Source organism: Poecilia reticulata, chromosome 14 (genome assembly GCF_904066995.2).
Source record: "Poecilia reticulata chromosome 14, P_reticulata-male-v2, whole genome shotgun sequence".
Taxonomy (NCBI): Eukaryota; Metazoa; Chordata; class Actinopteri; order Cyprinodontiformes; family Poeciliidae; genus Poecilia; species Poecilia reticulata.
Genome location: NC_088843.1, coordinates 501987 through 514142, shown reverse-complemented (window position 1 = coordinate 514142; position 12156 = coordinate 501987). Strand labels below are relative to the sequence as shown.

General features: G+C 43.4%; 1 protein-coding gene and 1 long non-coding RNA gene across 3 annotated transcripts in view; one reads left to right on the top strand and one right to left on the bottom strand.

Moving 5' to 3' along the window:
• macroh2a1 (macroH2A.1 histone) overlaps window positions 1-5828 on the bottom strand; it is a 26849-nt gene extending 21021 nt beyond the window's left edge. The window contains exons 1-4 of one of the 2 annotated variants that reach the window (XM_081615432.1): window positions 5665-5828; window positions 3183-3383; window positions 1548-1654; window positions 1264-1455 (exon numbers count right to left, since the gene is read on the bottom strand). In XM_081615432.1, coding sequence (XP_081471558.1) covers window positions 1264-1455; window positions 1548-1654; window positions 3183-3354 — 471 coding nt within the window. In that variant the 5' untranslated portion in view covers window positions 3355-3383; window positions 5665-5828. The remainder of the gene's footprint in view (window positions 1-1263; window positions 1456-1547; window positions 1655-3182; window positions 3384-5664) is intronic. The other variant, XM_081615431.1, reaches the window with a different exon arrangement.
• LOC145554819 (uncharacterized) overlaps window positions 1-12156 on the top strand; it is a 13897-nt gene extending 1741 nt beyond the window's left edge. Inside the window, exons 2-3 of the long non-coding RNA XR_014090828.1 lie at window positions 11801-11863; window positions 11947-12156. This is a non-coding gene — a long non-coding RNA (uncharacterized LOC145554819). The remainder of the gene's footprint in view (window positions 1-11800; window positions 11864-11946) is intronic.

The following is a 12156-nucleotide window of genomic DNA, read 5'->3' as shown; positions in this document are numbered from 1 at the left end:
ATTGTTCATGTCAGTGTTAATGTCATGAGGCTGATGACTCCATGACACTTTGACTCATTAGGATTTGATTAAGAACCAGATTTGTTCTTTGTAATTTCTGTCCAGTAAAACTATTAATCTATAATCAATAGACAGGTCTATATAAAGATATAATCCATGTTTCTGTCTCATATTTGTATGGCATTAAAAGGACCTGGAACTTTAGTTTTTCCACTGAAAGCTCTGGTTTGAACAATAAATGCCACATGAAGTTTTATGGATGATGCTCTGATGTCCCATTCTCCTGAAGGCAGCACAGAGCTGCACCACCAGAAACACTGAAGAGAAGAAGAGCTTTGATTAATGTAGTTACAGTTCTATCCATGTTTTAATGCTGCAGCTCAGTCGTTTGCAAATAGATCAGAGTTTAAACTGGCATGTTGAACATCTTTAATCTGGTCATTTTGTGGAATATTTAACAACTAGAAAATGGCACAAAATAAGAATATATTCTCCATTCTGATTGGCTGCTGTTACCGATTTTAACTTGAATGTTCATTACATTTTTCATAGACGCCTGTAAAAATAATTTCTATTCCCATGACTTTTTTGTTCTCTGGGAAATAATTTTGATGATAAATACAGAAACAAGCATAAAAATCAAAACATCTACAATAGCGATAGTAATATTAGTGATAAAATAATAATCAGTGCAAAGTAGCCTGCAGATTCTTTGGTGGGGCGGTGAGGGACCTGGATAAAGGCTGGGGGGGCGCTGGGCTGAAACAGGTTGAGAAACACTGGTCTAGTTGGTGATGTTGCATGATCTAGGTTACATTGACTGAAAGGCTCTTGTATAATGTTGAGGGATTGTTGCCTGTAAGTCAAACCTTTAGGGCTCAGACACTTTACATTTTGTTTTGAGTTGAAATGAACTGAAGTCTTATTTAAGTTGGATTGTTTAGCTTAATTGTTTGCACTATTCAAAGACAGTTTTTATTCAACTGTGGCCATAGCAACGCTATAGTAAATTTCTATCATAACTATAAGTTTCAGGCTCAGGATTTGTTTTACTTTAAGCTCATGATGCGATAAAAGTGTTTCTGTTGCAGTTTTGCTAAATGCACAAATATCAATTCAGCCAAAAAACAAAAACCATCTCAGGCCAACGCAAAAACGTTCTATCCAGAAAGAAGAGCTTTTAGAAATGGGTGCGTTTCTGTTCCACACTCCGACGGCCAATGGGAACGCAGCGGGTGGAAACCCAGCCGGCTTCAGGCTCACCTTGGTTTTCCCTCCAGCCTTTTTCCCACCCAGTTTCTTCGCTGCAGTCTTCTTCACTGTCTTGGGTTTCTTCTCCGGCGCCGGCGACACCGGCGTCTCCAGCTTCCCCTTGGCGCCTCGCTTCTTAGCCAGCAGCTCCGGGTGGATGTTGGGCAAAACTCCACCTGCTGCGATGGTCACGCCTTTCAGCAGCTGCCACAGAACGACAAACTCTACGGTTTCAGCCGTGGTGGTGCTGAGAGGAGCAACCCAAACCGTCCGGCGCAGGTTTAGCTGCAGCTCACCTGGTTGAGCTCCTCGTCGTTGGCGATGGCCAGCAGGATGTGCCGCGGCGTCACTCGGCCCTTTTTGTTGTCTCTCGCTGCATTGCCAGCCAGCTCCAAGATTTCAGCTAAATACAAAAACATAAGAATCATTTTCAGTAGAACTGAAATGATTAACCATGATCAATTGATTGGTAAAATAATCGTCAACTAATTTAGTAATCGGTTAATTGTTAACTGGAGTGCACAAACTAAAAAAAGACTAACACATTGAGAGCAGTAATTAAAACTGCTCTCAATGCAGTGAATGCAGTTTTCTGGCTGATTATCGATCTTAAAAAGCCTGATCTGCTGATTCTGCCGGTTAGCAGGTTTTTTTGTCTAAAATGTTGTTAAATATAGCAAAAAGGTTGCTGAGTTGGTAACAGCAGGACGACTATTGATGACCGCAAAGGTTTGGACATGAGCTGATGTCAGCGCCTGATTTTAGAAAAGATCCGCTTCACATATAAGTATCGATCGAAAATTAAGGCAGTCGTCTGGCCGATAAGTCGTCTGGCTCATAAATCATGTGGCCGATAAATCGTCTGGCCCATAAATCATGTGGCCGATAAATCGTCTGGTCCATAAATCGTGTGGCCCATAAATCGTCTGGCCCATAAATCATGTGGCCGATAAATCGTCTGGCCCATAAATCGTGTGGCCGATAAATCGTCTGGTCCATAAATCGTGTGGCCCATAAATCGTCTGGCCCATAAATCATGTGGCCGATAAATCGTCTGGCCCATAAATCGTGTGGCCGATAAATCGTCTGGCCCATAAATCGTGTGGCCCATAAATCATGTGGCCGATAAATCGTCTGGCCCATAAATCGTGTGGCCGATAAATCGTCTGGCCCATAAATCGTGTGGCCCATAAATCGTCTGGCCCATAAATCATGTGGCCCATAAATCGTCTGGCCCATAAATCGTGTGGCCGATAAATCGTCTGGCCCATAAATCGTGTGGCCCATAAATCGTCTGGCCCATAAATCATGTGGCCGATAAATCGTCTGGCCCATAAATCGTGTGGCCGATAAATCGTCTGGCCCATAAATCATGTGGCCAATAAATCGTGTGGCCCATAAATCGTCTGGACCATAAATTGTCTGGACCATAAATTGTCTGGCCCATAAATCGTCTGGCCCATAAATCATGTGGCCGATAAATCGTCTGGCCCATAAATCGTGTGGCCGATAAATCGTCTGGTCCATAAATCGTGTGGCCCATAAATCGTCTGGCCCATAAATCATGTGGCCGATAAATCGTCTGGCCCATAAATCGTGTGGCCGATAAATCGTCTGGCCCATAAATCGTGTGGCCCATAAATCGTCTGGCCCATAAATCATGTGGCCCATAAATCGTCTGGCCCATAAATCGTGTGGCCGATAAATCGTCTGGCCCATAAATCGTGTGGCCCATAAATCGTCTGGCCCATAAATCATGTGGCCGATAAATCGTCTGGCCCATAAATCGTGTGGCCGATAAATCGTCTGGCCCATAAATCATGTGGCCAATAAATCGTGTGGCCCATAAATCGTCTGGACCATAAATCGTCTGGCCCATAAATCGGTGCACCGCTAGTTTCCAAACTTTTCTCTTCAGCAGTGCAGCTCACCGGTCAGGTACTCGAGGACGGCGGCCAGGTAGACCGGCGCTCCCACACCGATGCGATATTTCGGCAGCCCCCTCTTGATGTAGCGCAGCATGCGCCCCACAGGGAAGATGACGCCGGCCTTGGTGGACCGGGACGTCTTGGTCGTCTTTTTCTTTCCTCCTCTGCTTGACATGGCGCTCCGAGTGCCACCGGCGTTGGGCTCTGCAGAGGAAAACGAACCGCTTGTTACACAGAGGAGGATCATACTCAACTGAGAGTAGAAAAGTATTTGGCTCCGCTCCATTTGACGCTGCATTTGGTTCCAATATGAACACATTTCAGTAAATCTGAGCCGTTTCCTCTCAACATTAATCCGTCTTCAGATACAGTGCAATTCTTCTCTTTCAGGTGTGTAGAAGGAGAAAATACTAAGTAAATCTTATTGTGTATGAGAAAAGGAGATACTCCATCATTTATTAATTAATGTGTTACTTATTAACATTTTTGTGACACAGAGAAAGTTTCTGTAAATGATTAAATTGTAGGTAGGACTTTATTTTTTAATATGACAAAAGTAGAGGTGTGCCGATCGATCGGTGACCGATCATAATCGGCCGATTTTCACGAAAATCGGCCGATTACTACACCTGGTAGTGTGATCGCAGATCATTGGCTCTTGTTGCCGATCACCTGCATCTCATTTCTCAGCCTGCCTGTGCAGCTGGTCTCCTCTTTCCTTCACTCTGCAAACGCGCAGCAACAAATCCTAAGCATGTTGAACTATAACTATGACGCACTGAGTGAATGGGAACGTTTGTGTGTTGCGGCGGAAAATTGAAGCAGGTCAAAATGCATCAACACAACAAAGCTAATAGACATATAAACAATGCCATACTGGACGGAGTTTTAAAGATAGTTTTACTGATAGCAGGACAATTTGCACAATGCCTGTTTTGTTAGTTTTCTTCTTGGAAAAAGTTATTAAAAACAAGTTTTTGTCTAAATTAAGATGAAATCATGGTTCCTTTTTCCACATAATGTAACCGGTAGTGTTTATGATAAAAAAAAAAAATAATTATGTGATGGGTATCGGTATCGGTGATCGGCCCTCATGGGTGATCGGTATCGGCAGGAAAAAACCTGATCGGCACATCTCTAGACAAAAGTATTAAACTATTTTGTTGATTTTAGTTCTGGAAGAAAAATCGTTATCACCTAAAATCACTGAGCAGCTCAGACGGCTGTAAATTCAACAATCGGTAACAAAATCTGGTATCGGTTGCAGATTTCATATCAACAAGATTTAAGGGAAAACTTACTGAGTTTCTCCTACCAACTTTTACCTTGTCATGTTAACTAAATCTATCTAACCTTAGCAGATGTTTAATGTGTTCTGATGTATTTGTGGATTGTTGAGCTAAACCTTTTACAGAAACAAACTTTATTTGAAGACATTTTGCTGGATAATGAGTAAATAAACATGTGGAGGTTGAATCCAGCCTCTGATTAAAAACAACATGAAACTGAGCAGAGAGAGATGATGTGTTTCCACATGGGATCATGAAATCTGTCAGCAAACCCAAGGTGACAGGAGAACAATCTGCTGCCGGTGATTACTCAACATACACAAGAGGCTTTCTGTTAATATCACCCTCATGCTAAAAAGCAGCATAAATGTCACTCACTGTGCAGGAAGATGTCAATTACCATAAGATCCCCTGTGCAAAGACATGTTTTATTCATGACAGATGGCATTATGGACCCCGGAATGCTCGTTCATTAAAGAATAATTTAATGCATTTTATATTAGGAACAAACTTAATCAAAGTTTAGCGCGTTTATTATGTCATGAAATGCGCAATAACCAAATGTTTCTGCACCAGATGTAGACTCCAATTATCTCGTCTGTCACTGGGAATCAATTACCGCCACCATAGGCCACGCTTCTTCTTCTTCTTTCTTATTTTATTTTATTTTTTTAATTTCTGCTCTGAATCAAACACGGTTAGCGCAACGGTGGTCAGTTCCAGCGGAGATATAAAACCCCGCATATGCTGGTTGAGAACATCTGCGGCATTTCTTCCTGCGGCCAGGTGTAGGTGGGTTTCTCTCCGCCACGGTGGGCATTTCTCTCCCCGCTGACATCCATTTCCGCATGTCAACAGCCAGCCCGGCGGCTCCAAAAGGCGTTTTAAAGCCCCGACTCGGCGTCAGCGCCGCAGCTGATCGCATAACCGCCTCTGTCAGCCGATGAACGCCGTATTTTCCCCGCTACAGGTCGGCGGAGAGCGGCGGCGGCGGCTGCCCCGCTCCTCCTTCCCTCCCCTTCCTGCCTGTCAGCTCCGGCAGCCCGGGCTCCGCTCTCGGCCTCCATGGCAGCGCGAGGGGGAAGAGGAAACAACATGGCAGCCTCAACGGCTCCGCTCGGTGCGCAGATTCCCGCTCGACCGACGACAGGGGACGATGAAACACACAAAGCGAGGCGACACGGACGGGTACTTACAAAGCAAGGTAGCGGGGTAAAAACAAATCCGCTCCCAGTTCTCCCGGTAACCAGCCTGGGCAGTGTCCCCCACCGACTCCCAGAATCCACAGCGAGCCGGAATATCGGAGGCAGCCAGCGCTGCCCGCGGAGCCCGACCGGAGCTGCGAAAGCTCAGCGTTTAACCCTTTGTACCTTTACTTTGTCCTCAAAACACACGGCTTCAGCCGAGGTAGTCAGTGTCCACAATGTTGTCAAATTCTACATTTAAGGTCTCAAAGTGTGGTAAAGTTTCTCCCTCACTCCGCTGCTTATCAGGGCAATGAAATGTAATCATGGTGAGTAAATGAGATTCATCTGTTAAAACAAAAACAACTCCCAACCCCATGACCTTTAGGAGAGCTGACACATGAACACACTAGTCACTGGTGTACAAAGGGGAATTTCCAAGTTCAGACCCAGAAAACAGATCCAGGTCAGTGACAGCTGTCCAGCTGACGGCCTCCATGGGTCAGTGCTCAGGAAAATGGCTCCACAGAGTGGAAAGTTGAGTGGAAGGAAGAAGGAAGCAACAGGGATACCCAAGCTAAGACCATTCAAAGGTCTGGGTGGACTGAGCCTGGAACAGTCATTGTTGAGTCGTTCCTGAACATTGGTTCAAGGTGTTCCTCGTGAACAAGAGAAACACCTGAACTCAGGAGAAAACGCATCCCTAGAAGTATAGGTTTCATTTTCCTGCAGGAATTTTCCCTGACTGGTGATTTCTATCTCATTCAACTTTCTCTGTTTGAAGTCAAAACTCAGAGCAACGTTTTCTGTCCCTAAGTGGTTCGTAAAGAAAACTTCAGATGCTTTAATGCGGCTGCCAGTGATCAGTTTGTTATACTGATTAAAATTAATAAAATAATTATGACTTTTATGTTTTGGAGCTTTTAGGACTCGTTTTGCCTGACTTTTTAGGAATCAATATTTGGAAAAAAATTGTCTTAAAGAGACACAAAAATGTTTCCTGTGTTCATTTTTTTAGCAGCTGTGCTACGGCAGCAGGCTCTTTCGCTGTAATTGGATAATATTTTATTGGTATTGAGATGATAACAGCCCCTAATTTTCTGGCATGCTATCTGATCTTTAGCCACATCAAGCCTGTAGCCGGGAACTGATCTCTAATGTTGCAATTTTCTTTTACCAAAATCAATTATTCCTGTATTTTCTGCATTAAATTGGGATAAAATCTTATTCCTACGGGACAGTGATCATGTGGCGACACAGTCTGATAAAGTTATTCATCATAGCAGCTGGTTTCAGAGATGTTGTAAAACTCCATTGTCTGAATTAGGAGAGCGTGCAGATGTTCAGTAAGAGTGGCCCGAGAACAGAGCCTTGAGGAACTCCACATGTAATCTTTAGTCAAATTTAAAATGTAAAAAAAAACAAAACACATCTCAGTCTGCCAAAAAATATCTGAACAAGTTTGGGAAAGTTTCATTAGCCAACAGTAGCAAAAACAAAAATATTTCTAAAATAATAATAATAGTAAAGAAGCAACATACAGCTAATTTGTTGACTAATTAGAATCAGGAAAAGGTTTAATTATTTTTAAATATTACACTTAGGTCTAAAAGTAATTACTAAATGCATATTTTCTTTCTAATCAGATTTGTAATTATCTAAATATATCCTAAAGGATGTAATTTCAGAAGACATAATTAAATCTTCTTAAAATAAGACAAAACAGCGACTCTCCCTCTCAGCATTCCGGGTGTAGTGACACCAGATGTCCACCAGGGGTCTCACCTGAGCTGCATATTTAACTCCAGTCTTCTGCTGGTGCATCTAATACACACCGCACAAAATGCAAATTTAAAGATAAAAATACTATAAACTAACGTGGTTGGTCTATCAGTTCACAACATGGTTGCTAAATGTAGCACTTTTTAAGTGCACTGTGTGACTGACTGTCACTCTAACCAATGGAGCAGCAAAGGCGGGACTAAGGGCAGTTGTTTACCCTGGGCAGCTAAAAGGATTCAACCCCAACTAAAAGTTTAAACATCCCACTTAAAAAATTTCCACATCTAGCCTCCTTCTACGTTCAGTTAATGTCGAAAACCATCAGTTTCCTTTAATTAAGAAATTAAATCAAACTCATACATGAATAAGCTTGCTCACACAATAAGGTATTAAAAATCAGCGATGTTAATAGTTACATGAAATGTATTCATAATTCAGCAACTAGCGCTCATTATCTATCAGCCAATCAGAGGAGATGTTGGCCACAAGCCCCGCCTACTTGGGAGTAGCTATGCAGCGTTTTCAGGAAAGTGGAGTCGGCCATTTTATAGAAAAATTATAGATTATAGAGTTATGGTGGAGCCAGCTACATAAAAGAAGAACATCGTCATGCTTCCACTTCCTGTCGTCTTCTTCTGCGTTTCTGCCAGTAGTAGTGATCATGTGTCTCATAAATCTATTTCCATACATCTGAAAAATCCCCACACAAAAACTTTTTATAAAAAATCTTTTTTTTTTTTTTTTAAATTGGCACCTTTTCATTATGCTTTTTTTTTTTTTGTAATTTCAATTTGGACAATTTTAAACGCAGCCAGTGAGACAGTGGTGACCTCACCACTGGTGACCTCACCACTGGTGACCTCACCACTGGTGACCTCACCACTGTCTCACTGGCTGCGTTTATCTGACCCTTAAAATTGTCCAAATTGAAATTATAAAAAAAAAGTGGGATTACATCAGAATTTAACTTAACCTGGAGTCAAAGCTTCAGGAGTGATGAAAGGCTGACTGATGACCTCAGATGATATTTTGACCTTTAGTGTGAGTGAGGAAGAGAAGCTGAAGACATGAAAATATAACAAACAGAAATATTATAGACAGAATAAATCTGTGTTAATGAGAGGAAAACTTATTATGCAAGAATTTGAAGTAAAATGCTGAAGTTTTAACTATTAAAGGATGACTGAAAATTTTCATGCTTGAATGTTTCATGTTATCGAACTGTGATCCCATGGGTAGGATCGTCAGGAAACAGTGATGCTTTTGGACTTTGGGAGGAAGCCGGAGTACCCGGAGAGAACCCAGACATGCATGGGGAGAACATGCAAACTCCATGCAGTTACTATGAAGCCCTACAGGTCGGGCAGGAGACCAACAGGACTCGCTATGAAGCCCTTGAGGTCAGCCTGGAGACCCACAGGACTCACTATGAAGCCCTTAAGGTCAGCCTGGAGACCAATGGGACTCACTATGAAGCCCTGGAGGTCAGCCTGGAGACCAATGGGACTCACTATGAAGCCCTTGAGATCAGCCTGGAGACCCACAGGACTCACTATGAAGCCCTTGAGGTCAGCCTGGAGACCAATGGGACTCGCTATGGAGCCCTGGAGAAGTGTATTGCATATTGCATTTCTAAAGTGTAGTGGAGTTTCCGACCACACGTCTGAATACAGGTGGCTGCTTCTGTGGCTGGTCTAAAAAGGACTGTCTGTCTTTGTGATGGTTATATAAGACGGATATCGCAGCCATTTCTGCTGCTTCTCTGTGTCGCTCAGCTTTTTCTTCAACTCTTTCATTTCCCATTTCAAGCTGCAGGTTTTTGTACATATGTCAAAGATAGTGCCTGTCTTCTCTAGGGCAGTGTTTGTCTTCTCCAAAATGGTGCCTTTCATTTCCAGATCGGTCTTTTCCTGCTCCAGGGCTGTGTTTATCTGCTCCAAAATGGTGCTTTTCTGCTCCAGAGTGGTCTTTTCATTCTCTAAGGCATTGTTGTTCTGCTCTAGGGTGATGCTTTTCTGCTCCAGGACAGTGTTTTTCTGCTGCAAGGTGGTGTTTTTCTGCCTCAGGACAGTGTTTAAATGCTTATAGACAGTGCCTTTCTACTCCAGGGTGCTGTTTTCCTGCTCCAAGAAAGTGTTAATCTGCTCCAATACAGTGCATTTCTGCTCCAGAGTAATGCTTTTAACCTTCAGGGTGCTGTTTTTCTGCTCCAGGGCAGTGTTTTTCTGCTCCAGGGCAGTGTTTATCTGCTCCAGGGCAGTGTTTATCTGCTCCAGGGCAGTGTTTTTCTGCTCCAGGGCAGTGTTTATCTGCTCCAGGGCAGTGTTTTTCTGCTCCAGGGCAGTGTTTATCTGCTCCAGGGCAGTGTTTATCTGCTCCAGGGCAGTGTTTTTCTGCTCCAGGGCAGTGTTTATCTGCTCCAGGGCAGTGTTTTCTGCTCCAGGGCAGTGTTTATCTGCTCCAGGGCAGTGTTTTTCTGCTCCAGGGCAGTGTTTATCTGCTCCAGGGCAGTGTTTTTCTGCTCCAGGGCAGTGTTTTTCTGCTCCAGGGCAGTGTTTATCTGCTCCAGGGCAGTGTTTTTCTGCTCCAGGGCAGTGTTTTTCTGCTCCAGGGCAGTGTTTTTCTGCTCCAGGGCAGTGTTTATCTGCTCCAGGGCAGTGTTTTTCTGCTCCAGGGCAGTGTTTATCTGCTCCAGGGCAGTGTTTTTCTGCTCCAGGGCAGTGTTTATCTGCTCCAGGGCAGTGTTTTTCTGCTCCAGGGCAGTGTTTTTCTGCTGAAGGGCAGTGTTTTTCTGCTCCAGGGCAGTGTTTATCTGCTCCAGGGCAGTGTTTTTCTGCTCCAGGGCAGTGTTTTTCTGCTCCAGGGCAGTGTTTTTCTGCTCCAGGGCAGTGTTTTTCTGCTCCAGGGCAGTGTTTTTCTGCTCCAGGGCAGTGTTTTTCTGCTCCAGGGCAGTGTTTATCTGCTCCAGGGCAGTGTTTTTCTGCTCCAGGGCAGTGTTTTTCTGCTCCAGGGCAGTGTTTTTCTGCTCCAGGGCAGTGTTTATCTGCTCCAGGGCAGTGTTTATCTGCTCCAGGGCAGTGTTTTTCTGCTCCAGGGCAGTGTTTTTCTGCTCCAGGGCAGTGTTTTTATGCTCCAGGGCAGTGTTTATCTGCTCCAGGGCAGTGTTTTTCTGCTCCAGGGCAGTGTTTATCTGCTCCAGGGCAGTGTTTATCTGCTCCAGGGCAGTGTTTTTCTGCTCCAGGGCAGTGTTTTTCTGCTCCAGGGCAGTGTTTTTCTGCTCCAGGGCAGTGTTTTTCTGCTCCAGGGCAGTGTTTTTCTGCTCCAGGGCAGTGTTTTTCTGCTGCAGGGCAGTGTTTTTCTGCTCCAGGGCAGTGTTTATCTGCTCCAGGGCAGTGTTTTTCTGCTCCAGTGTGATGTTCCTCTCCGTGAGTGTTCTTATTAAATTGGACATTTTCTTAATTTCCTCGTCTTTCTCCAATAGCAGGTTGTCCTTTTCAGGTGCCGGTTTCTCCATATTTTTAATTTGAATCGTATTCTCATTTTGTTCAGTCCGAGTCTGTCCGTTAACTGACGACAACACCCTGACTTTCTTCAAAATCCCAAATAGCTGCTGAGCCCGTCTGATAAAGGGGTGTTGAGATGGTTTCCTCGTTTCCAGAATCCAAAGATGACGTGTTGCTGTGTTGACTCATTTTGGGGAATAAAATCCTAAAACTGTTCAATGTTTCGCTCGTTTCTGCTCCTTCTGTTTGCTCTGCAACGTCTGCAATGGCAATGACCATAGAGATCAAGACTGCAGCCTTGTGACATCAATGCATCACCCTTTGTGACATCACTTTGCCTGATGTCAGAAATTGATGCCACTACCTCAACAGAACAACTAGAAAACTACTGAAGTTTGAATAAAAACAAACTTTACGGCTGAATGCAGCTTAGCTGATGGCCGTTGCAGACAGTTCAGCTGGTCACATATCACCAAGGCTGAAATCTGCACTTGGGAGTCAGCAACTCTTGAGGATAATGGCCTGGCACAGCAGGGTGCCAGGCCATTAACCCTAACCCAAACCTTTAATGCACGTTTTGTGTTCATTTTAACACACAATGTGTTAAAATGAACATAACATTATAACACTCTGCATATGTTAAATATTTCAACACATTTTTGTGTAAATCTGTTGGTCAGGCAGATTTTCTGACAGCAGATTATATAATTCTCCTCAATGACAGTTGGCACCAAACTATTTTTTTATATTAGACAATAAATAAACGATCAGCGAATAATAATAATAATAATAATAATAATAATAACTCAACTCCTTCCCCAAACCGAAGGAGTTGATCAGTAAATGACAGTCGATGTTTTCAGAGGAATTTGGTCGACTCTTCAGTCAAACCAGAAGATTTTCTAGATCCATCACGTTTCCTTCAGGTAATTAAAAAGCCTCTCAATGGGATTTCAGTCCAAACTTTGACTAGGACAAGCAATAACCTTTGCTTTGTTGGTTTTGGCAGGTCCAGAGTTGAGCAGGTGTTGTGTTTCTATTATCTGATCAGAGGAGTGAAGGTAAACGGCTAAAGTGTCAGTCAGTGATTTTGATGCAACACGTTGTTCTTTCATCGTTTAGGAGCCACATGTGCAGCACCTGAGTAATAAAAGTTTTCATAATGATCCGACTGCTGGAATTTAAAATTTAACCTGTGAAAATGAATTCTGTTTGAAAA